General features: G+C 35.5%; 1 protein-coding gene across 2 annotated transcripts in view; it reads left to right on the top strand.

The window, feature by feature from the left end:
- MKLN1 (muskelin 1, intracellular mediator containing kelch motifs) overlaps positions 1-27,244 on the top strand; it is a 386,600-nt gene that overhangs the window by 239,386 nt on the left and 119,970 nt on the right. For both annotated transcript variants that reach the window (XM_011939628.1, XM_011939627.1), the window contains one exon: positions 26,422-26,491. Coding sequence is in view for 1 of the 2 variants with exons in the window: in XM_011939627.1 (XP_011795017.1) it covers positions 26,422-26,491 (70 nt within the window). In the remaining variant the exon portion in view is untranslated. The remainder of the gene's footprint in view (positions 1-26,421; positions 26,492-27,244) is intronic.

Raw genomic sequence — 27,244 nt, forward strand, 5'->3', positions numbered from 1 at the left:
TTCAGAATGTCACATTAGTGACATAGTTTTAAGTCCATTCTGTATTTTTTTCAATGAGTTTCAGCAAAATCTGAGAGTATCTTGAGTGAAACTGGTTATCTCTAGGGTGGAGGTACTGTATTTGGGAAAGACTTGTAACAATAGAAAGCTTTTTATTTAAATTGTTGAGTTTTAAACGATTTTTATTATGAAGTTATTTATGATTTTATAGGTAATATTTTTAATGAGACTGTGAAAAATTTGTAGAGGGCAGTTTATTACAGAATCTGATTTGCCTAATAGTTTTTGAGTATCTGTATTTTGATTAATTTTAAGATAGGGATCATTTCCTCTAATTCTTTGAACATAATTATTTGTTGGTTGATTTTTTTTTTCATGTAACAGTGTTTTTGAGATGTAATTTATATACCATACAATTCTTCTACTTTATTCAATGGATTTTTTATACATTCACAGATGTGACTGTCATTGCAGTCAATTTTTTTTTTCTTTTTTTTTGAGACGGAGTTTCGCTCTGTCGCCCAGGCTGGAGTGCAGTGGCCCGATCTCAGCTCACTGCAAGCTCCGCCTCCCGCGTTTACGCCATTCTCCTGCCTGAGCCTCCCGAGTAGCTGGGACTGCAGGCGCCCGCCACCTCACCCGGCTAGTTTTTTGTATTTTTTTAGTAGAGAGGGGGTTTCACCATGTTAGCCAGGATGGTCTCGATCTCCTGACCTCGTGATCCGCCCGTCTCGGCCTCCCAAAGTGCTGGGATTACAGGCTTGAGCCACCGTGCCCGGCCCATTGCAGTCAATTTTAGGACATTTTCATAATCTCAAAAGGAAAACTGTAGCCTTTGGCTCTTATCCACTTACTCTTCCATCTCTGAGCAACCACTAAACTACTTTTGGTGTCTATAGATTTGCCTATTTCAGACTTTTTCTATAAATGGAATCATATAATACATGGCCGTTTGTGATTGGCTTCCATTTAGGATATTGTTTTCAAAGTTCATCAATATTGTATCATGTATCTGTACTACATCGTTTTTATGGCTGGTAAGTATTCTATTGTATTGATATACCACATTGTGTTTAGCCATTCATTAGTTCAGTGGTCCCCAACCTTTTTGGCACCAAGGACTGGCTTTGTGGAAGACAGTTTTTCCATGGATGGGGGTAAGCGGGGAGGATGGTTTCAGGATGAAATCGTTCCATTTCAGATCATCAGGCATTAGATTCTTATAAGGAGCGAAACCAAAACAGCAACAGCAACAACAACAAGATTACAGGCGTGAGCCACCACACCTGGACTGATCATAAATAATTTTTAATGATAGCTTGTTATGTGATTTTTGGCATATAATTTGGAAGGTGGTAAAAAAAAAAAATTAGCAGTACAGGAACAGTCCAGGTCAAGTATCCCTTACTTGAAATGCTTAAGACCAGAAGTATTTTGGATTTTGGAATTTTTAGGATTTTGGAATATTTGCATTATGTTAATATATACTTAGCAATTGAGCATCCCTAATCTGAAATTTGAAATCTGAAATGCTCCCATGAGCATTTTCTTGCAGTGTCAGGTCAGAACTCAAAAAGTTTTCAGATTTTGGAACATTTCTGATTTTGGGTTTTCAGGTTTTGAATTCTCAAACTGTAGTAACAGAAATTCCTTCTCTTGCCTTGTATTTATTTATTTGAGCAAAGGAGGATCATAGAGTCCAGGAGTTGGAGAATACCTTGGGTAAGACAGCGAGACCTCTTCTCTACAAAACATTAAATTAGTCAGGTGTGGTGTTGTGCTCCTGTAGTTCTAGCTACTTGAGAGGCTGAGGCTTGAAGATCACTTGAGCCCAGGAATTTGAGGCTGCAGTGAGCTGTGATCATGCCACTGCACTCCAGCCTGGACAGCAGAGCGAGACTGTGTCTCAAAAAAAAAAAAAAATTAAAAAATAACTATAGAGTTGATGTTGAATCCCATTTGATTCTAGCAGTGATATTTATTCATATATACATGAGATAATTGTTTTGAAAGTACACGTGTCTTTGAGAATCATCTCTAATACCTTTATACTTAATCATTATCTGTCAAAGTTTTTAATATATTTATATTGTTTTGGTCAGTAATATATTTATGAAATTGATAATAACATCCAGAAGAAATTTTTAAAATCACTTGGAATCTCCTGATGAGAAATAAAAAAAGCTTAATCTTAATTTACATGGCATTTTCTCAAAGAAGTCATATGGAGTGAAAAATGAAAGACCTTCTAGCATATAAGTATATTACATTTAAGTCTGTGGGGGAAGTTTAAGGAGAAACCAAGATGATATAAACTTTTGACTGTATAAGAAGAGGCTGTTCATTTAAAAAACAGATGATGGTATTTTTATTCTATGCTTTTAAAAGAGCATATATAACAACTGTATTAAAAATTAACAATATATGGGCAGGTGTGGTGGCTCATGCCTGAATTCCCAGCACTTTGGGAGGCCAAGGCGGGTGAGTTGAGGCTAGGAGTTCGAGACAGGCTGGCCAACATGGTGAAACCCTGTCTTTACTAAAAATACAAAAGTTAGCTGGGCATGATGGTGCACACCTGTAATCCCAGCTACTCGGGAGGCTGAGGCAGGAGAGTTCCTTGAACCCGGGAGGCGGAGGTTGCAGTGAGCCAAGATTGCGCCACTGCACTTCAGCCTGGCGACATAGCGAGACTCAGTCTCAAAGAAAAAAAAAAAAAATTAAAGTACACTGGAAATCACAACCTTTGTGATAATTATAAGGTATGAAACATTTTGCAACTAAAAAATGTTGAGGATGTGCATAGATTTTCAAAATTAATTTAGAGGGTACTTGAGCAGAAAAGCTTGTGCACCATTGACAGCAGTTTGCACATTCAAATTACTTGCGAATCTTTTAAAAATTCTGATGCTCCTAGGTGACAAAATAACCTATTATTTTGGGCCTAGGCTCAAAGTACTGGACTATGATGAAGATCCCACAAAAGTTATTGTTTTTATATAATTACATATACATATGTATTTATTCTATAGTTACATGTATAGATAGAAAAAAGACTTGGAATCTAAACAAAAGCAAAAAGATAGGAAAATATTAATGAAAAATTGAACATGGAGGCTAGCCTTGATCCAGAAGGTCCACCTTCTCACCTTCAGGACACGTGGCTTAATGAGCAGATGATGCTCTTTGACCGGGATTCAGGACTTGATGGGTGAGACACAGGCTGAATTTCAGCCTTCACTCTTCAGTGGGATCTTCTAGTGTACGGTGCAACCTGCATAATTGTATATAGCAGCCCTGCACCTTCTACCTAATAATAGGTCTAGAAAGGGATTAGAAAAAAAAAAAAGAAATGAAAGGAAAAAAATAGAGGAAAATTTATCTTAGCTAAAGAAAGACTCAGTTGAAGTCATTAGTTTGAGCAGCCTTGCTGATTGTCAAGAGAGTAAGTGCAAAAATATCCATAATTAGTCTACATTCAGATGCAGGAACCTGGTGCTGGAGAAGCTGATCAGGCACAGGAACTGGGCGTTGAAGCTGTATATGCTGCTGGAGCCTGATGCTGGAGAAACCTGTATGGCAGGAATGAAGAGCTAGAGAAGCTATGTATGCTGCAAGAGCATGCAGGCCAAGCATACCTGAACCAAGAAGCCAAACAAAAACAAAAAAACCCAATGACAAAAAACCCTTACTTGCTGCGATGACTCCTGCCCCCTCTTACTGACACAGCTTAACATCGTGCCAGCTGGTAAAGGAAAAATAAAGGGCCCAAATCTATTTTCAAAGAGGAGACAAAAAGGGTGAATTTAGAGGTGAGAGTCAATAAATCCATAATTGGCTCCTTTATTTTTGCCTTTTGATGTGATTTTAAAAACTGTTTTCTCAGCATTTCATTTATACTTAAACTAGTTAAATCTAGTATCTGAAATTTTCTTCATCTGGCTAATCTGATGCCCATTATTGTTTCAAGTGGATTAATATTACTGGTAGGCTTTTGTATTTCTGTTTTCCATTCATAAAGTGCAATAACATTTTTTAAATTGCAAAAATGGGTACTGAATTATAAAGACAGTAGTGCTTTTGAAACAAATGTTGGCTGGCATGTGAGGTAATCATAGTATAGTAACAAACTAATGGTTTGTGAACTGATGAACATTCTGAATTTAACAAAGGAAAGGCTGAGAGCTCTAAGATACGTAAGTATGAGTTGTGTCTGACTGTTGAGTGAGGAGAGTTATTACCTGTAATAAACTTAATTTCAGTTATATCACTAAACTGCTCATGTTCCATATAATATTTTAAACAGAAAAGCACTCCAAAGTTACATTCTGTGCTACAGCTATCTATATTGTGATTTGCCATATGACATATCTCTTATTAATATATGAAGAGGCCGGGCGCGGTGGCTCGTGCCTCTAGTCCCAGCACTTTGGGAGGCCGAGGCAGGCAGATCACAAGGTCAGGAGATCGAGACCATCCTAGCTAACATGGTGAAACCCTGTCTCTACTAAAAATACAAAACATTAGCTGGGTGTGGTGGCAGGCGCCTGTAACCCCAGCTACTCGGGAGGCTGAGGCAGGAGAATGGCGTGAACCCGGGAGGCAGAGCTTGCAGTGAGCCGAGATCACAGCCAGTGCACTCCAGCCTGGGCAACAGAGTGAGACTCTGTCTCAAAAAAATAAATAAAATAAAATAAAATATATGAAGAGAGCATTAAAACAGCCTTGCCCATTTATCAGATATGTTCTAGGTGTGAATTTATTTGTGAATTTTATGTGAAATGAGCTTTTGAAAGTCTAACATACAACTACAGCCGTTAATCAGGGACATATGTAGAAAATAATTCATGTATATGCAGAGATGTTGGGAGAAGTTTCATTCCAAAGCTAACACAAAACAAGGTACACAAGTTTTTATAGAAGATGTTATCCATTGTGGTAATATTTGATCTGTACTACTACTGAATTTTTAAATAGTTTTAAGAGTTAACTATAGTAGTTGGGTTTTTTGTTTGTTTGTTTGTTTGTTTGTTTTTAGACAGGGTCCCACAAATGTAATTTAAAAGTATTTGTAGATCCTCTGGATTTCTCTGAGGAAGAGAGTTTGAAAAATGCTTTACCATGGGACTTAGGGCGTTGGTCAAAGATACCTATTATGGGGATGAGAGGAGAGTTCTCATTAAGTAAGCAGATTTGGATTAGATAATATTGGTTTGACCTGTCATATTTAGTACAGTTTAAATTACTGTATTATACTGTGGCAAAAGCTGGATCAGATGCAAAGGAAAACATGAAAGAATTGAGATAGTGTGGTATAGAGAGAACACTGACCTAGGACCAGGGACTTGAGTTCTAATCCCAGTTCTACCACCGATTAATCGGTAATTTTAGATCAGTCATTTAGTTTCTCTAGCCTTTTATTTTTTTCTCATACAAAATGAGAGATTTAGATTCTGAAGTTCTTTTTTGATGCAAGATAGCAAAGTTGATATTACAGAGTAATTTTTTAAAGACATGTACTCTTTCCCACATCCACATATTTATAGTTCATATTAAGCTAAATTGTTGCCCAGCAAAGATATTTTAAGAACTTTCTCCCTATTTAATACAAAAATTAATTACATATAAATGAAGGTGTGAGAGTGCTTAGAAACAGTTTGATCTCTGAAATTTTTTTTTTTTTTTTTTTTTAACACACAGTCTTGCTCTGTTGCCCAGGCTGGAGTACAGTGGCAAATCTCAGCTCACTGCAACTTCCACCTCATGGGTTCAAGCTGTCCTCTTGCCTCAGTCTCTTGACTAGCTGGGACTACAGGTGCGTGCCACCACGCCCAGCTAATTTTTTGTATTTTTGGTAGAGACGGGGTTTCACCATGTTGGCCAGGATGGTCTCGATCTCTTGACCTTGTGATCCGCCTGCCTCGGCCTTCCAAAGTGCTGGGATTTAGGTGTGAGCCACTGCATCCAGCCTTAAATCTTTCTAATCCCTCTGTGATTATATTGTTATATTGTCTAAGGTTTGAAGACTGTGTGTACTAAGCGGTAAATCATTGCCAGATCATGTACAAAAATTTTTTTTTTTTTTTTTGAGACGGAGTCTCGCTCTGCCGCCCAGGCTGGAGTGCAGTGGCCGGATCTCAGCTCAGTGCAAGCTCTGCCTCCCGGGTTTACGCCATTCTCCTGCCTCAGCCTCCCGAGTAGCTGGGACTACAGGCGCCCACTGCCTCGCCCGGCTAGTTTTTTGTATTCTTTTAGTAGAGACGAGGTTTCACCGTGTTAGCCAGGATGGTCTCGATCTCCTGACCTCGTGATCCGCCCGTCTCGGTCTCCCAAAGTGCTGGGATTACAGGCTTGAGCCACCGCGCCCAGCCTGATCATGTACAAATTTAATGATCTTTGCATTAGGTAGAAAGGGGATAGTTCTTAGTTTTGAAATATGTTCTGAAGAGTCATTTAATTTCTGAAAAGATTGATAATTCAAGCCTTCTGAGATATTCAGCAATTGAGGACTGTTTTTATATGAGTGTCTCAATACATAGATTTTTTGGTTTTAGGGAGACACCAAATCATGTTAATGAGCTTTTTCGTTTGATTTTTGTCTAGTGAGAATTTCCTATTTTATCATTCTTCTGCATAGGAATGTTTGTTTTATTTTGTTGCCATTCTTTTTTCCTAGCGGTTGCTCCATTCATTTGTGTGGAGTATGCAGGTATGTGTTCCCAAAGTGCTTTGAGTCCTTAGAGATAATTACTACATGCTCAAACATTTTCAGTTGCTTGGTACTAATAAGTTGACTTGAGTTTTGCTTTGAGTGATAGTAACTAATGGTACTACAATAGCCTGCTATTTGCTAGGCCATGGACATTCTATAGTTTTCAACCTGTATTTGCACCCACCTCTCTTTCTTTCTTCTGGTTTGTTTTAAAGTAATATAAGTTATGTTATTTTTAAATATTTCAGTATACATGAAGAAGATGACATTTTATTAGTTATTTTTTATTTCATTGTTTTATTTAAAAACTTTTTTTTTTTTGGTAGAGGTGGGGTCTTGCTATGTTGCCCAAGCTAATCTCAAACTCCTGGGTTCAAGCACTGCTTCACCTCAGCCTCCCAGAGTTCTGGAATTACAGGCATGAGCCACTGCACCTGGCCTTAGTTAACTGTTAATCCATAACAAATTGCTACAAACTTAGCAGCTTAAAACAATACACATTTATTATCTCAATGAGGGTCCGGTTTTTGGATATAGATTTGAGAGGTCTTCTGCTCCAGGTCTCTAAGGCTACATTCAAGATGTTGGCTGGGGCTGTGGTTTCACCTAAAGGCTTGAGTGGAGAAGGATCTGCCTCTAAGCTTATGTGATTGTTGGCAGGATTCAGTTTCTTGCAAGTTGTTGCCCAGAGGTTGTCCTTGGTTCATTGCCACGTGGGCGTCTTTAATGTGGTGTTTTGCTTCATCAATGCCAACAAGGGAAAGTCTGCTAGTGAAGTGGAAGTCACAGTTTTATGTAGCATAGACCCAGAAATGTCCCATCACCTTTGCCATATTCTCTTGGTTAAAAACAAGTCACTAGGCCAACCTACGCTCAATGAGATGAAATTACAATGAGATGGAATTACACAATGGTGTGAATAGTTGGTGGTGGGGATCATTTGAGGCCATCTTTGAACTGCCCTGCCAGAGACATTTTCTCTTATAGCTACAATGTCATTATTTTACTTAACAGATTTAGCAGTAATACTTTTATTACAATTAATACCTAGTCCATATTTAATTTTCAGTTTTCTAAAAAGTATCTTTTTATAGTGTGTTTGAATCAGGATCCAAATGCTTATTGTATTTGTTGTTATGCCCCTTTTACAATTATTTTTATCAAGAATTCTTCCATTAGCCGGGTATGGTGGTGCACACCTGTAGTCCCAACTACTTTGGAGGCTGAGGCAAGAGGATTGCTTGAGTCCAGGAGGTCGAGGCTGCAGTGAGCTATTATTGTGCCACTGCATTCCAGCTTGGGCAACAGAACAAGACCCTGTCTCTTTTAAAAAGCAAAAAGAAGAAGAAGTCTTCCCATCCTCTTGCTGTTTTCCTTTATCCGTTGATTTGTTGAAGAAATCGGGTCGTTTGTCCTGAAGAAGCTCCCCCATTCTAGATATGTTCAGTTGTTTTTTTATAGTGGCATTTGACTAATTCCTCTATTTGTCATGCTTTGTATATACTGGAAGTTAAACAGAAAACCTTATTTAGATTTTGGATCAGATTTTTTTTTAAGATGGTCTTGTTCTGTTGCCCAGGCTGGAGTGCAGTGGCACAGTCATGGCTCACTGTAGCCTTGAACCTCCTGGGCTCAAGTGATCCTCCCATCTCAGCCTCCTGAGTAACTGGAACTACAGGCATGTGCCACCATGCCTGGCTCATTTAAAAAAATTTTTTTTTTTTTTGTAGAATCAAGGTCTCATTGTGTTGCCTAGGCTGGTCTTAAACTTCTGGCCTCGCGCAATCCTCCCACATTGGCCTCCATCACTTTTTTAGAAAGACCATTCCCTAGGTGGTGCCATATACTTTGTATTTTATCACTTCAGAAGGCACAAAATGTGGTGGTGACAACTTTTTTGTAAAGCCGTCCACTTTTCATTAATCGTGTTAATATCCAAAGATAACTCATTGTTAGAATAAACTATTTCGGTAGAAGTATCAAAATTGGATTTCTCTCATCTTACCATTTATTACCAATCTTTCACATTTATTAGCTGTAATTTTCCTGGATAAAAATTTACCTCATCTATTTGAGCTTTTTGGTTACTCTGAAATATAGTTCTACTGGAAAAGCACGATAAATGCTTAATTCTTTCCTTTTAATCAATAGTTTTCAGCATAGTGAGTTATATACCTCCAGGTGTCTAACTAATTTTTTCTTTTTTAAAAACGAAAAACGTTTATGAACATTAGTCTCTTTATTCATTGTGTTTTAAATGACTTCAATAGTCATTCTTTGTAACGCCAGATGGTTCCGTCTTAGGCCAGTGGGAGCCCCTTCAGGCTCTCTCCTGTGTTCCTTTAACATGACCCCATTCTTTATTTTCTTGCTTTTTGGCATAGGAAAATGACTTTATCTACCATGCTTTAGTCGAGGAATGATGTTCAGAGTGCATAATTGGAAAATAAAGATACTTAATGTTACCAGATTGTCATTTCTTTTAGATCCTTCTAGGTGATAGAGCTAGGAAATAAATTTTTTTAGGAGAAAAAATATCTTGAATTCATACAGCTATTTCCAGTTGTAGAGAAACCTGTTTTTATTTTTGGGTGTAATTAAATTTATAAGTTAACGTAGAATTGTATTTTTATGATGATGAGTCTTTTTATGCAGGAACATGGCATATCTTTGCATTTTTCCAGCTATCTATCTGTCTGTCTATCATCTATCTATCTAATCTGTCTGTCTGTCCGTCCGTCTGTCGTCCGTCCGTCCGTCCATCTCAGGGCTGTTTAAAACAGTTTTCTCATAGGTTTTGCACATTTCTTTTCTAAGCTTATGGCTAATACTGTATTTTATTGTTGTAATTAGAGGTCTTCTCTTGCATTATATCTTCTAACTGCTTTTCGCTTTTATATTTGAAGGCTCTGATTTCTTTGTTTTAACTTAATACCTTTAAAAAACAAAACAAAACAAAACAAAAAACAGGTATATTGTAGGATGCCCCTCTACTGGAGTTTGGGTGATTGGGAGGGAATATGTTGTAAGCAGGCCCTTGATCACCTCCCTGAGGTAGTGTTTGTCAGGTTTCTCCACTGTAATATTTTCCCCTTTTTTCCCTTTTGCATACTGTACTCTTTGGAAAGAAGTCGTTATACATAGCCAACACTGAGGAAGTGCTCTCAGTTCTTTAGAGTGGAGTATTACATAATTTCTTAGGAATTCTTCTTTTTGGGAGATTTGTCTCTTCTGCCATACTAATTTATCCAGTAATTTATTTGTATCATGTGAGCTCCGATACTTATTTTATACTTTATTATAATCCAGTACTACTTTATTTATTTTGTTGCTCAAATTGTTCTAGCTTTGGTTGTTGGAAGCTGTTTCAGTTGGCTCATGTGCCCCTTTGACATAACTTCCATCAAGTTTTTGTTTTGTTTTTCGTTTTAGTGCTTTCTTAATTTCTGGTATTACAAGATGCTCCAGGCTCATCTTGTTTATTTTCTGCCCCATTTTTCCATGGAACTGTTGTTCCTTTTATTGGAGAAAGGCATAAGAAACCAAAATCTGGGTGCTAGATGTGCTGCTGCTTTGGGGGTTTTGTTTCTTTTAGTCCCTCTCATTAACCTTATATCCTGAAACCTTGCTGTAATCATTTATTATTTCCAGGAGTTCGTCAGTTCTTTGGGATTTTCTATATAGGCAGTCATGTCATCTATGAATGATAACAGTATTGATTCCTTCTTCTCAATCTGTAGACCATTTTTCCCCCTTATCTTATTGGATTTAGCTAGCATTTCCAGGATGGTATTGAATAGAATTATCTTATTTCCAGTCTTGGGGGAAAACATCTAGTTTCTCACCATTAAATATGATGCTAGTTGTAGGTGTTTTGTAGGTGCTCTTTTATCAAATTGAAGAGGGCCAACCGAAATTCCTAGTTAGCTAAGATTTTTAATCATGAACATGTGTTGGATTCTGTGAAATGCTGTCTCTGCGTCTGTTGATACGATCATATGACTTTCTTCGTTAGCCTATTGATGTGTAATATATTAATTGATTTCAGGATGTTGAAATAGACCTGTAATAAATACATTTGATTGTGGTGTGTAATTATTTGTATACATTTTTTATTTGATTTACTAATTTTTTTTAGAGTATTTTTGCATCCATATTCATAAGAGATTGGCTGGAGGTTTTCTTTTTGTAATGTCTCCATCTGGTTTTTGTATTAGGGTAATGCTGGTCTCATGCAAAGCATTAGGAAGTGTTTCCTCTGGTATTCTTTTCTGAAAGACATTCTAAAGCAGTGGTATCATTGTTTTCTTTAAATGCTTGGTAGAATTCACCAGTAAAACCATCTGGGCCTGGAGATTTTCTTTTTTGGAAGATTATTAATTATTCATTCAGTTTCATTAGTAGTTATTGGCATATTCAGAAGGTCACTTTCTCGACTTTTGGTAGTTTGTATCTTTTAAGGAATTTGTCCATTTCATTTATGTTATCAGTTTTGTGGGAATAGAGTTGTTCGTGTTATTTTCTGTTTAATATCCAAGTGATCAACAGTGATCACTCCTTTGCATTTCCAATATTAGTAATTTGTGTCTTCTCTGTTTTTTTCTTTGTTAGCCTCGCTAGAGTTTTGTCAGTTTTATTGGTCTTTTCAGGTAGCCAGCTTTTGGTTTCTTGCTTTATTCTACACATTTCCTGTTTTCAGTTTCATTGATTTTTTGCCCTAATTTTTATTTATTTATTTTTTCTGCTGTGTTTATGCTTCAGTTGCTTTTCTTTAGTTTCCTAGGGTGGAAGCTTAAGTGATTGTTTTTAAGTCATTATGACTTAATAAAATGCTTTTAATACCGTAAATTTCCTTCTAAGCATTTCTTTCACTGTATCCCACAAGTTTTGATGTTTTGTTCTTAATTTCACTTGTTCAGAATATTTTTAAATTTATCTGGAGACTGCTTTGGCCCATGTATCATTTAGAAGTATGTTTACACCAAATATTTTGGGATTTTCCAGCTATCTGTGAATGACTTCTAGTTTAATTTCATTGTGGTCTGAGAGCATACTTTGTGTAATCTTCAACTCTTTTACATTACTAACATATATTTTATGATCTTCCTTGGTGAATATTCTTGTGTGAGCTTGAGAAGAATATGTGTTCTGCTGTTATTGGGTGAAATACTCTGCAAAGTCAGTTAGCTCTAGTTGACTGATGATGCTGTTCAGTTCAAGGGTATTCTGAGCTTCTGCCTGCTGAGTCTGTCAATTACTGACAGAGGGATATTGATGTGTTCAATTATAATAATGCTTCTTGAACTTCTGTCAGTGTCTCTGTCAAGTATTTTGACACACTTTTGTTTGGTACAGACACCTTAAGGACTGTTATGTCTTCTTGGAGTACTGACAGTTTTTTAAATTATTTAATGCTTCTTTTCTTTTTTACTTTTATTTTTTGAGACAGGGTTTCACTCTGTCGCCCAGACTGGAGTGCAGTGGTGTGATCTCGGTTGACTGCAACCTCTACCTCCCAGGTTCAAGCAATTCTCCTGCCTCAGCCTCCCGAGTAGCTGGGATTACAGGCCTGTGCCACCATGCCTAGCTAATTTTTGTATTTTTAGTAGAGATAAAATTAAAGCATGTACTTTTTTACCATGTTGGCCAGGCTGGTCTTGAACTCCTGACTTCAAATGATCCACCTGCCTTGGTCTCCCAAAGTGCTGGGATTACAGGCATGAGCCACTGCGCCTAGTTAATGGCTTTCTTTTTTGCTGATGATTTTCCTTGATCTTATGTTTGCTTTGTCTGATGTGAATTAATATAGCTATTCCAGTTTTCTATTTAAAGAATGGTATATCTTTTTCCATTTCTTTGTATTCACCTATTTGTATCTTTATGGGGGTTTCTGGTAGACAACATATTTGGACTTTGTTTTTTTATCTACTCTAACAGCCTTTTAATTGGTTTCTTTAGACCATTCACATACTAATTGATTGTTGATACAATTGGATTGATATCTACCGTATTTGTAACTGGTTTCTATTTACTGTACTTGTTCTTTGTTTCTTCTCTTCCCCTTTTTCTGTCTTCTCTGATTTAAAATGGGCATTCAGTGTGATTCTGTTTTCTCATGTCTTAGCATACCAGTTACATTTCTTTTTAACTTATTTTTAATGGTTGTCCTAGAATTTGTAATATTTATATACATCTAAACTAAGTCCAGCTTTAAGTAACAGTGTACTGTTTCATGTGCCATGTACCTAATATCAGGGTATTTCTTACTCCCCTCTTGTATCCCGTATAATGTTGTTCTTACTCATTTATCTACATGCCATAATCACTCAATATATTGTTAGCATTGTTACTTTGAACAGTTATTTGTTAGATCAGTTAAGAGTAAAAAAAAATGCTTTAATTTTATCTTCATTTAATCCTTCTCTGACCCTCTTTCTTTATATAGATCAATGTTGTAACCTATATAGCTGTTCTTGCTGAAGAACTTCTTTTAACATTTCTGCCAGGCATATCTACTGGTAACAGATTCCCTTAGTTTTTGTTTTAGGAAGTAGTTATTTCTCCTTTACTTTTAAAGGATAATTTCACTGGATATAGAAATCTAGGTTAGTGTTTTTGTTTCTTTTTTTTTTTTTCCCCTGACATTTCAAGTATTTCATTCCACTCTTTTCTTGCTTGCATAGTTTCTAATGAGAAATCCAATGTAATTCTTCCCCTTGTTTCTCTATAAATGAAGGGTTTTGTTCCCTTGTCTTTGGTTTTTGCAGTTTGAATATGATACTCCAACTTGTAGATTTTTTTGCTGTTTCCTGCTTAGTTTTCTCTGAGCTTCCTGCTTGGTTTTCTCTGGTCAGTGGTTTGGTGCCTGTCATTAATTTTGGAAAATTCCAGCCATTATTACTTCAAATATTTCTTCTGCTCCTTTCTTTCCCTTCTCATATTGCAATTATGCACCTGTTATAGCTTTTTTATTTTAAAAAAATAGTTTTGGGATATTCTGTTTCTTTTTTCTCTTTATTTTCTTTTTTTCAGTTTGGGAACTTTCTGTTATCATATCTTTAAGTTCACGGATTCTTTCCATGGTACATTACCCATCTGTCTTGCATGTTGTCTACATTTTCCGTTGTTTTTTTTTTTTTTTTTTTAGTTCCCTTCAATCCTGTTCCTTTAACACTTAAATCTCTCTGAGGAAGTTAACTAGGAACTTTTTCTAACTTTCTTTCCTCACTCTCCCAACATCTGATCTTAAGTGATGATCTTTTCCTTTCATTTTATACTGGTGAGGCAGTCAGTAAGTGTATTCCAAATTCTACTTATTCTCTCCATTCTTCTCTTATTATTATTTTTTTGTTAGCTCTCTCTTTTCTACATTGTTGCATCACACATTTATATTCTGTTGTGTATGTCATTCTTATCTTCATGGTTAGTTTTAGTTTGGTGGTTAAATATTTTTGTTTTGTGTAACCAGATTTTATGCTGAAACTTTTGAAATCATTTCTTCAGTATGTATAGTTTATTCGTTAGAAGGTTTCTCAGAAAGAATGGCTCAAGGAATGCTTTGTTAACTATGCCTTTAAACTTGAAAGATAGTTTGATTATATATACAGTCCTAGGCTCACGTTTTTTGTACTTGATTTTCTTGAAATTTTTTATTTTATTTTATTTGAGTAGAATATACCTGTTTATTGTATATACCTGTTTATTGTATTTGGGAGGGTTCTCATTCTTTTTGCTTTGCTTAAGTCTATTTCTGTTTCTTGCAGTTTCTTTTCAGAATGGGTCTCTGTTTTCATGAAAGAGAGTATTCGTTGGTAGGATACTTCTGCGGTCCTCTTGGAGTGTAGAATCTGCCTCTCTCAGTTTTCCAGCCTTCTCTGCATTTACCTGCAAGTCTTGGAGCCTGAGAAGAATGTGTTATCTAACTTTACTTAGTTATCAGATTTTCTTGGTCAGATTATTTCCTATGACCAGAATTTGAACTTGTTGGTTCCTTTGTGAAGAATAGGTTTTTTCTTTATTTTTACATGAGTGGTTCCTTCTAATTAACATAATTAAAATATTTTCAGAGTGGTGATTTTTTTCTTTTTTTGTACCATCCCTGGTAAAAAAAACTCTCCTGCCCTGTGTCAACACCCTATTTATTTCTTTTATAGCACTTATCACAGTCCATAATTATCTTGTTTACAATTCTACTTGTTTATTTTCTGCTGCTTGTCATTTGAATGTTAGCCTCACAACTGGGGAGGTATACCTATCACGTATACCACGGTATTCCCAGGGCCTATAACACTGTCTAGCATAAGAGTAGGACTCAGTAAATATTTGTTTGATAAGTAACTCCAACAAATAGTAAGATCCCCTTCCTACTACGCTCTTAAAATTGAGAAATACTTGTGAGTCTAAACCTTTGCACTATATGTAAGTATAAGTGATTTGGGAGAAAGCTGTCATTTTTATAGTATACTCTTTATAGCTGGAGATATTAAAAATTGACCTAAGAGTTGATCCTTACTGCATTTTGAATCAGTTTTTTTTTTTTGAAAAAACATGCTTGTTTATTTATTTACATGTACTTATCCTTTCAAAATACAGTGTTCTTAGATTTTAAATCAGAAAGCCTTGAAAAGTTATCAGAATTTCCCCTTCCCACACATTTGTAGCTGCAATCAAAAACTCTCTAGACTTCCCGTGTGTGCAGGTAAAGATATTTCTTGAATATTGGGAGAGAATGCCCCCAGTTTTTACCAAACTGATTATTCTTGGGTATTTAAGTGTGTTCCTTATCAGTATTTCCTTACGTATAAGGACTTTGGTTATTTTTTTTAACATTTATTTTAGGTTCGGGGCACACATGTAGGTTTGTTACATGGTTGTGTTACAGGGGTTTGTTGTACTGATTATTTCATCACCCAGGTACTAGGTAAGCCTAGTACCCAGTAGTGATCTTTTCTCTTTTCTGCTCTTCTCCTTCCTCCCACCCTCCACCCTCAAGTAGTCCCAAGTGTTGTTTGCTTCTTTGTATTCATAAGTTCTCATGATTTAGCTCCCACTTATAAGTGAGAACATGCAGTAGTTGTGCTGAGGATAATAGTCTCCAGGTGCATCCATGTTCCCACAAAAGAAATGATCTCATTCTTTCTTATGATTGCATAGTATTCCATGGTGCATGTATATCACATTTTCTTTATCCAGTCTGTCATTGGTGGACATTTAGGTTGACTCCATGTCTTTACTGTTGTTCATAGTGCTGCAGTGAACATTCGTGTGCATGTGTGTTTACGGTAGAATGATTTCTATTCCTCTGGGTATCTCCCCAGTAATGGGATTGCTGGGTTGAGTGGCAGTTCTCCTTTTAGCTGTTTCAGGAATTGCCATGCTGCTTTCCACAATGGTTGAACTAATTTACACTCCCACTAACAGTGTGTTCCCTTTTCTTTGTAACCTTACCCCATCTGTCATTTTTGACTTTAATAACAGCCATTCTGACTGGTGTGAGATGGTACCTCATTGTGGTTTTGATTTGCATTTCTCTGATGATCATTTCTATGATCAGTGATACTGAGATTTTTCTCATATGCCTGTTGGTTGTCATGTTTGTTTTCTTTCGAAAGTGTCTGTTCATATCCTTTGCCCACTTTTTAATTGGGTTTTCTCTTGTAAATTTAAGTTCCTTATAGATGCTGTATATTAGACCTTCGTCAGATACATAGTTTGCAAATATTTTCTCCCATTCTGTAGGTTGTCTGTTTACTCTGTTGATAGTTTCTTTGGTGTACAGAAGCTCTTAAGTTTAATTAGATCCCACTTGTCAATTTTTGCTTTTGTTGCAATTGTTTTTGATTTGTCTTGAAATCTTTGCCTGTTCCGATGTCCAGGATGGTATTGCCTAGGTTATCTTCCAGGGTTTTTATAGTTTTGGGTTTTACATTTAAATCTTTAATTCATCTTGAGCTGATTTTTGTATATGGTTTGAGGAAGAGGGTCCAGCCAGCCTCAATCTTCTGCATATGGCTAGCCAGTTACCCCAACATCATATTTATTGGAAGGGGAGTCTTTTCCCCATTGCTTGTTTTCATCAGCTTTGTCAAAGATCAGATGATAATAGGTGTGTGGCCTTTATTGTATACTTTTTTTATCTGTCTCTTGAATTTTATTTGGGTTTTTTTTTTTAATGTTTAAAAAATACCTTGTGATCCCCTTGGCCACAGATAACCATTCTTGTTCTGATATGGTATTACCCCAGCAGAGTGTTCACATGTAATGGAAGCTCTGTTATAATTGATTGATTGATTGTTATCACTGACTTTCGTGTAGGAGCAAGAGTATACATGATACCTTGAATGAAGGATGTGAAAGCTTTTCATAGAAATGTAGAATGTTAACTTGGCCTTCATGAGTAGTGTTTCCTAGAGTTGTGCAATTCAATTGCCTTGATGACAGCTGAAAGAAATTTGAAACTAAAGAATTAAACCTTTCCCTTTATACTGCAGATAAAATAATTCAAGTCCTGAGAGATTATGTAATGGATTATCTAACCAATTAGTGACGAAGATCCAAAATCTTAAGATTTCTAGTAGAAGTTGTTTTTTTTCAGATCCATTTTATCATATAATTCAACAAAAAGGCACAGGCTTTAAAAGGATGTTTTTAAACTACCAAAGGAAAAACATCCTTTTATACTTTCTAAAATACTCTGCTTGACTGACTTTTCTTCATATAAAAATTAGGGGTGGCTTTAAAGTATCTAAAACTTCCCATTTAAAGTTGGCTGATCTTACTGATAAGCATCCTGAGCAGCCATTATCAGAAAAAATGTTAAATGCTCAATTTTTTGCCCAATTTCTGCTGTTATATTTAAGTATTCTTAAGAGTAGTAATTTGGGGCTGGGTGTAGTGGCTCATGCCTATAATCCCAGCACTTTGGGAGGCGGAGGCGGCAGGATCACTTGAGGTCAGGAGTTCGAGACCAGCCTGGCCAACATGGTGAAACCCCTGTCTCTACTAAAAATACAAAAATTAGCCGGGCATGGTGGCAGGTGCCTGTAATCCGAGCTACTCTGGAGGCTGAGGCAGGAGAATTGCTTGAATCTGGGAGGTGGATGTTGCAGTGAGCCAAGATCGCACCACTGTCCAGCCTGGGTGACAGAGTGAAACTCCGTCTCAAAACAAAACAAAACAAGAGTAGTAATTTGAAAGGTATTGCTAAGCAAGCTTACGGTTTAAGCATATGTAATCAGGAAAGGTTTTTAATTTACTGACTTGAAACCTAAAATGCCGAATAAATTATCTTCTCATGATGAATTGTAATCATTTGTTCCTGACATTTAATTGGTAGTATATACAGATATAGTAGATTTTAAAATATGCAAAAATAGAGACATATAACTTGGGAAAAATTAAAACTGTATCCCATTTTTCAATTACCCATTTGTATTTCATTATAAAATTTTAAAGTTCTAATAGAAGAATTTAATTACTCATAGTCTTGCTTTTGTAGTCTGTGTATGAGAAACTTAAAATGTTATTCATTTTTATTGCTTTCAGTTTTCATCCAGCATTGGTAGGAATGAAAATGTACATTTTAATATTAAACTAACCTGATGGAAATAGGTAGCCATTTTAGTCTTCAACCCAACTCTTATTTTCAATTCTTCTTGACCAGTTCTCACTTATTATTTGCATTTTAAATGTTTTTAAATGGCAGATACTTAATTTAACTCTAGTTGGCAAATCTTTATTATTTGACTCATATAGTTGATACCGAATTGTGTCTTATAAAACTTATTTTCTATTCTTCTAGATGTTAGTATAAATGAAAGTCATGGGTATCTAGAAGAGTGTTGTGGTCACAATCGCTTTGGTTGCCAGAGCAGTGACTCCTGGCAAGTGGAACTAAAAAAGCCATCAGTTTCTATTCTTTTTTATTCCCTCTAGTGCACGGTCTCTCAAGATACCCCTCCTTCTGTTCTACATCTGCTTCATTTTTATTATGCTACTGCCTGCCTTATTTCTCTTTTATTTGGTATCTCTGTTCTCTGTTTCATTCGTTCTGTTTACTTATATATTTTTCGTCTTAGAATTTTATTTCCATACTGGCCCATCCCATCTCCTGTCATAGGAGATAGCCAAGATTAGCAGTCACTGAAATGGTCATAAGTAAAAATCAAATGTACAAAGCGTATTACCTGTGATTGCTCCTTCAGTAGAGGCTGTGGATGGGGTATTCCGTTTTTAAAAACAAGGGATGCTGAATTGATATCATGATTGACATATGTAGTATAAGAGGTTAACATCTCTCACTTAGTCCTGAAAATTAGAAGGAGGAAAGGCTATATATACCATTAGTGATGGTAGATTGTATAAGTCTTTGGAAAGTAATTCAAGGGAGGATAATAATGAACATGTTTTATAGAATACTACTATAGCAATAGGCTCTATTACCACTGCTGAGGGACTGATGTTAATAGTCACTACCCTAAACTGGTTTCTCATTTGCCTTGCAGGAGGGTGGAAATGGGTTGAGGGGAGTAACATCATAGGAGAAAGAATTAAAAACAGTCTAGATCTTACTTTATGTTTTGAAATAAGGTCCATTATTTAAAAATTTTAAGAGCCAATGAGCTTTTATTAGTTTCTTTGCTGTCTTTTTCTATGTCTTTAAAATGATGGAAAAGTAGAGCCTGATTTGATTTTCTGATGGTGTGTTAGTATGTTCTCACGCTGTTATAAAGAACTACATGAGGCTGGGTGATTTATGAAGAAAAGAGGTTTACTTGACTCACAGTTCTGTAGGCTTGATAGGAAGCATGACTGGGAGGCCTCAGGAAACACAATCATGGCAGAAGGCAAAGGGGAAGCAAACACCTTCTTCTCATGGCAGCAGGAGAGAGAGAGTGAGGGGGGACGTGCCACACACCTTTAAACCATCAGATCTTGTGAGAAGTCACTCACTTTGACAAGGACAGCATGGAGGAAATTCGACCCCCATGATCCAGTCACCTTTTACCAGGTACCTCCCCCAACATTTGGAATTGAAATTCAACATGAGATTTGGGTGGGGACACAGAGCCAAACCATATCAGATTGCAAGTCAGTTTGCTATAAATGCAGGAAGTTTGCTGTCCTGTCAACTATTATTTTCAACAATAACTATTTTTACTGTTTTTATAAATAATATATGCTATTATGTTATATATGAATAATATGACAAATACAAGAAAATAAGATCTCTTAATGGTATTTATGCCTCATTTTGGGCTACTATTTGTACTTTATATAATTTGATGTACATTGGATCATATACCTGCTTGTTTGTATAATCACACACACACACACACATACACACACACACACACACACCCCTGTATATAACAGGTTTTTAAAACAGGAATAGAATCTTACATGCTTCTTTGTATCCTGCATAGTAGAAATCCCTTCAAGTTTTTTATAATGGTAGTATAAAGTACCATGATGTATGTTCTATAATTTGTTTGATCATTTCCCTGCTACCTCAAAAAATGTGGCATCAAACATTTCTATCATATGTCTTTACGTACTGGTGCTTTTACTTCTGTGGGATAGATTTTGAAATGAGAGTTCTAGGTGAAAGAATATGTACATTTTAGATTTTAATAAATTTTACAACTTTACTTTCCATAAAGGCTAGGATAATGTACATGTTCATCTTTTCTCCCCAATTTTCTGATAATTAGGGATTAATTTCATCAATTTGATGGGTAAAAAGGGATATCTTACTATTTTAATTTCTTTTTCCATGACAGACAGTATACAGGGATTTTGAGAAATTTTTTTGGTGATAGTTTATTGGCTATTTGAATGACTCTTCAGTGACTTGCATTCTGCTCATTTTCAGTTCTGTTGTTCATCTTATCAAGTGTAACAACATTTTGCATACTCTAGATATGGAATCTTTATTAGTCATATGAGTTGCAGAGATTTTTGTCCAAACTATTGCTTGTCTCCTGTTTTTCTTCATGGCACTTTTCATAACGCAAAATTTGAAAGTTTTGATATAATCAAATGGTTACTTTTTGTTTTATAGATTATGTGTTTCTTAGCAAAAAGATCTCTTTAACATGTTAGGTTGTACGTATTGGCCCCTACATTTTTCCCCTAGGGTTTGTATGTATATGTGTATGTTTAAATCTTTGAGATTACTTCTTGTTGTTGTTGAGACAGAGTGTCGCTCTTATTGCCCAAACTGAGTGCAATGGTGCGATCTCGGCTCACTGCAACCTCTGTCTCCCGGGTTCAAGCGATTCTCCTGCCTCAGTCTCCTGAGTAGCTGGGATTACAGGTGCGTGCCACCATGCCTGGCTAATTTTTTGTATTTTTAGTAGAAATGGGGTTTCACCATGTTAGCCAGGCTGGTCTCAAACTCCTGACCTCAGGTGATCTGCCCACCTCGGCGTCCCAAAGTGTTGGGATTACAGGCGTGAGCCACGGCGCCCAGCCATGAGATTACTTTTATATGGTATTAGGAGTTAACTTTCTTCTGATGGATATTCAGTTGTGCATCATTTAATAAATGAATTATCAATTCCTGCTGAATTAAAATATCACCTTAATCTGATATTAAATTTCCATCTACACTGGGCTTCGTTACTGGGTTTGTGTTTCTCTGAGCTATTATTTTTTTTCCTATTCTAGTCCTTTCTGTTTTTAATTATAGAGTATTTAAAATGGTTTTTTTTAAAAGAAATCTTTTTTAAATTAAAATCTTCAATTCTTACTTTTAAAAAGTGTTTTAAAAGTGACAAGATGATTTCCTGTCACTATTCTTTTTTTTTAAATAAGTTTTCTTAGCCCTTTTTGTATATTTATTTTTCCATACAAACTTTTTGCATTGTGTACTCCTTGGGTAAAATTTTGCACACCTCAAATAGTTGGCAGTCCAGCAATGCTTGTCTTGTGGCTTTTGGTATACCACTTCCTGTGTTAGATTTCTGTGGGTCACCAGGAGACACCCCTTAGCAATTAGATGGCTTCAACTGACACGGCAAGTTCTTCTCACCTTTAGGGCAGATTACTTCTCTTGAAGCTCTTAGTGGGGTAGAGATAGCAGATTGTCACAGCAATACTTATGCAGTTGATGCCTGACTCTTAGGGAGAGAATTATTCAAGGAATTCATGGTTCTTCTCCTAGGGCCAAGCTTTTGTCAAGATTCTTAAAGATCTGAGCCTGGCCTCTGTAACCTGGTGGGCTCAGGAGAGATACGTAGTTGGCTTAGTGCTGGGACTGGAGATGAGCAGGAATATCTTCAAGCTTCTATCTTTCCAAACCCCCTAGGCTAACCTCACTCTGTTTCTGGTCTGTATTTTATTTCTTTTTAATTTTCATTTCAATTTAGTATGAGCTTTAAGTTACAGGTAATCAGTGGGATTAATGTACTGTATCCTTTGGTGGGTCTACTTTAATTTTTTTTCTTTTTTGTGTTATTCATTTCATTATCAGATATTTATTAAGTGCCTTGTGTATGGCAACATTTAGGCCTATGAAGATGTGTTACTCAGTCCTTGTCTTCTCAGTAGCATTTTGCAAAAATTTTCTTTTCTTTCTACTTAAAATACTTTCTTCACTTAGTATTTACATTTTCTAGGTTTTCATTTTCTTTATCTTTGGCTTTCTTCAGTTTCTTATGCTTGATTCTTTTCTTCTGGACCTCTTAAATGATGGACCCCCAGAGCATAATCAATCCTTAAGCTTTTCTTCTGAGCTCTATTTCATTCCCTAAGTCATCTCACTGAATGTTGTGGCTTTAAATAGCATTGACACATTGACATCTCTGAAGAGTATATTTTATTCAGCACTGGTATTTTCCTGGAATTTCAGCCCCAGATAGCCAACTGCCATATCTCCAGTAGGCTATCTAATAGGCATGTCAAAATTCACAAGACCAAAACATATTGTAACTGTTTGGCCCCCTTGATTTTGCATTTAGTGGTCCATCTGCTAATTTTTCAGATTGTGACATGGCTAGCTTCCTGATGTTATTGAGGCCTGTTTCTCCTTTATTTTTCTTCATAGTAACATTATTCTTTACCACTATCTTAACCAATACTTTACATTATACTTTACATATATAACATATATATAGTTAATTTTCCAAATACTGAGAGCTGTTAATCTCCTATTTTTAGAATCCATTTCTTCTCATATTTACTGTGGTTTTTGCTTTATTTGATTCATTACAACTGACAAATTATGTCACCATTGAATTTCTTTTTTAGAGACAGGGTCTCTCCCTGATGCCTTCTTGATTTTCTGTCTCAAATAATTTAGAAGGTATGTGGTATGCTTTTATTTCTATCTTTGTTTAATTTTAAATTTTAAATAGTATTACTTTTTTGTTCTTTTTATCAACTTCAGAAACATTATTCTTTCCTAGGAACTGTGAAAGATGAAGGAACTACCTCACTTCCATGACATCTAACATTCCCCTCCCCAAATTTATTATACTTCATGATTTCTGTGGTTCCAATTTGTCATAGTTGTAATGTATTAAGTTTTCCTTCATGCTTTATAACATGTATATCAGTGTGATTTTTAAAAATAATTCTCGTTCTTTAGCTTTTAATTGTACTGTAGTCTTTTCAAACTCAGTTCATATCTTCAGTCTTCTGTGTTTCCTAATTCGTTTTTGAGAAAAAGCTTTTTTTCTAATAGGAAAGGAATTTGTGTTAATTTTAGAAAATTTGAAAAAAAACACAAGCACAAAGAAAAAAAATCACTTGTAATCTCCCTTTGAGAATTATATTAATAACTTAGTATATGTTCTTTATCTTTTCTCCTTGTGTATGAATGTTACCACTTTGCAACACTTGATTCTTTACATACACAGTTAACTACTTTTCCCCTTCACTTACTATGTATTGAACATTTTCCTATGACATTAAAGTCAAGCTGTAGAATACATAATAATTTACATGGTATTCTGTACAGACATGTTATAATTTAATTAATCCTACATTGTTAGTTTATTTACAGCTTGCTCTTCTAAAGTGTGCTTTGATGAATGTGGATGACTTATATCCCCTAGGTTTTTTTTTTTTTTTTTTTTTGGATAAAGTTCTAAGAAATGGAAAAATTCTGAGGCTTAATAGGGTGATTAAGAGCATGGACTTTGTAGTCTGACTGCCTTGGGTTCAAATCCCTACTTAAGTGCATACATTTAGGCAATTTATCTTTTTCTTTTTCTTTCTTTCCTGCCTTCCCTCCCTCCTTTCTTTTCTTTTCTTTCTCTTACGTTTTTCCTGCAGTATGTTTCAATTTCTTAATTTGTATACTTCAAAGATAATGGTTTATACACGGAAAACATTGTCTGGGACTCAAACACAGTCATTGTCATGGTTGTCATCATTTTTATTTAAAGGATGTACATATTTGAAATGTTTTTGCTGTCGATTAGATTTTTCTCCTGAAAAGGTACATTAATTTGCATTCCTATCAGCAAAATATAAGAGTAACATTTTACCAGCTCTGGCCAACAACTGCTGTTATAATTGTAAAATGTGACTATTTTTGAGGGTGTGGGACTAATTTTATAGGGGCAATATATATGTGTGTCTTAATCTCCAATTTTTGATTATTGATTTTGGATTTTTTTTACCATTTTCATATGGGGGTATTTATATTTAAGTGCTCTTTAAATATTCAAATTTTAGCGCAATGTATTTTATGTTGCCTTTATTTTTTCTAGTTGACTGTTTGCCTGTTAATTTGATCTTTAGTTGTTTTGTGTATTTGTGTTTTGCCTTTGTGGAATATGTGTTAAAGGCAGTTGTTTTCCATACACTGTGCTTTTTAAAAAAATTCATTCATCTATTTTTGATAATAAGTCTCTTATTTGTGATGGTATAAATAAATCTGTAATTATTAAGCACCTTCTCTTTGCCAGTATAGATCTAACTTGTAAAAAATAGAATTTTTATTGGAGAATAATTTTAGATTTATGGAAAAGTTGCAAAGATGGCACAGAGTTACTATATATGTTCTTTACTTAGTTTCTCTTGTTGCTGACATCCTGCATTACCATGATACGTTTGTCACAACTAAGATATCAACATGGGTACACTACTATTAACTAAATGCCACATTTTATTTGGATTTCATTAGTTTTCCCATAAATTATTCTTTCTCTGATCCAAGATCCTGTATTACATTTAGTTGTCATGTTCATTACTGTCCTCTAGTCTGTGAGTTTCTCAGTCTTTCCTTGTTTTTTATTATATTGAGTTTGGAGAAATATTCATTTGTTTCATTGAACCTTCCTCTGATGTTTTCCTGCTGGTTAAACTGGGGTTATATCAATATGGATTCATGTATATTTTACCACTTAATTTTTTTTAGCATTGGCCTGTCATTCTCTGTGACCCTTTGACATGATTCATACCGCCCCCTTCCTCTGCCTTTTGAAAAAAAAAACGCTTCTTTTTTTCTTGTGTAAGATACTCCAGGTTTATCTTCTGTATTCTCTTACCCAGCTCTAGAATCAGCCATTTCTCCAGCTACTCCTGTTTTCTTTTATTGGAGGATGGTATGTAGAAACAAATATCAGGGTGCTGGGTGTGCTTTTGGGTAATGGTGTGTCACTGCTTCGAGTCCCCCTCAGTGGACAGTTAGAAAATACTGTTTGTGCACATACACCCCTATAATTATTTATTTATGTTATATTACAGTAAACACAACTTTGCACTGATGTCTCTGATTCTAATCCAGTACCACAGGGTTCCTTCTGCCCTCCCTCCCCTTGCTTAACTGTAACGTTCCCCTCCAAAAGTGAGAAACCTGGTTCCCACATCTACCAGCCATTTACTTATTTGTTCCCCCAGTATGTATGTAACATAGGAATTAACCCATATTCCTTGTGAAAAACAACTTTACCAAATCATGCGGTGTTTATGTATAGCTCTGCTTGCCTTTAGCCTTACAGTTTCCAGTGCAATCACTGTCTTCTGAAGTTACTTATATCAGTTCCTTTTCCACTCACAGTTCTGCTTTTGATGGTATGCTTAAAAGTGCGTCTTATTCCAAAGATGTACTTTATATATGTATAGAAAAAGATGCATGTATGAGATATGTAATGAATATATAATGTAACAATATGATTGCATGCAATATTATATAATGCATGCTACATATAATATGTGTATATGGTATTTTATTTACTTTTAGGTATTTTATTGCTTTATTTTTACCTTGAAGTCTTTTTTTGTTTTAAAGACAGAGTCTTGCTATGTTGCCCAGGCTGGAATTGCTATTCACAGACATGATCCATCATAGCACACTGTGGCCTTGAACTCTGGGCCTCAAGTCTTCCTCCAAGTAGCTGAGGTTACAGACGTGTGCCACTGCACCCAGCTATTTTTACCTTAAATTCTTAAATATGTATATCTAAGGTTCATTTTGGCACTTAGTGTAAAGTGTTAATAGAACTTTTTATTTTAAACAAAAGTGCCTTATGAGAAGTCTTGATTTTTCTCTGTTGTTGAACATACCACCTTTGTTATATTTTAAAATCTTATATCTACTAGAAGTTTTCTGTGCTTTTCTTAACTCTGTTTTGTTTTCTATTCTTATTCAAGTTCCAAACATTACATAACTTTGTGATAATTTCAGCATCTGGTAGATTATCCTGTTTTTGCCTAGTCATGTTCTCTTAATTTTTTAATACTTTTCTTTATTCCAGGAATATTTTAGTGGACAAACCAAACGACCAATCTTCAAGATGGTCTTCAGAGAGCAATTATCCTCCCCAGGTAAGATTACATATATCACTTAATGCTGTTTAGAAGTGAACATTTAAATAAACACTCAATTGATACTAGTTATCTGGAATCTCCTAATAGTTTATTCTCTTTTTGAGATTGTGAGGTAAATTTTTATTTTCTCTATTTTTGCTTGTTTATTAAATGTTGGAAGAATTTTTATCTCATAGGCAAATGCAGTGTGAGATTTGATGAAACATGAACTTTTCTGTCTACCAGAACAGTTACACTCAAGTTATTGTGTAAACGTTTAAGCAAATGTTAGTAAATTGAACTTTGACTCATGACTATCTTATGGGGAAAATAAACTTAGTTTGTTATTTTATTAAAATATTATATTTCATATTAAAATAATATTTTAAATGACATCAGGACCATGTGCTAAATTTCTTTTTCCTGGCAAATAGTGTCTATGGTTGACTGAATTTAAAACCATTCTTTCAGTTATATGCTTTCAGCATTAATATTTATAATGTACTAGGCACACGTATGTCCATATCCTTGAAGAAATTAATGCTCTGCTAGGTAAAGCAAATGGGTAAATAATACTTACTTTATTTTTTAATTGTAGTGTAATTCATGGAGATATATATATGTGTGTGTGTGTGTTTTCTCTTTGCCTATTTGGATCTCCTGGTGTTTACATGTTTTATTGCAAAATACATGTCTAAAGAATATTTATAATTTTTGGGAGCCACAGTGGCTCAGGCTTGTTGTCCTGGTGCATAAGGAGGTGAGGCTAGG

Source organism: Colobus angolensis, unplaced genomic scaffold (genome assembly GCF_000951035.1).
Source record: "Colobus angolensis palliatus isolate OR3802 unplaced genomic scaffold, Cang.pa_1.0 Scaffold182, whole genome shotgun sequence".
Classification (NCBI taxonomy): Eukaryota; Metazoa; Chordata; class Mammalia; order Primates; family Cercopithecidae; genus Colobus; species Colobus angolensis.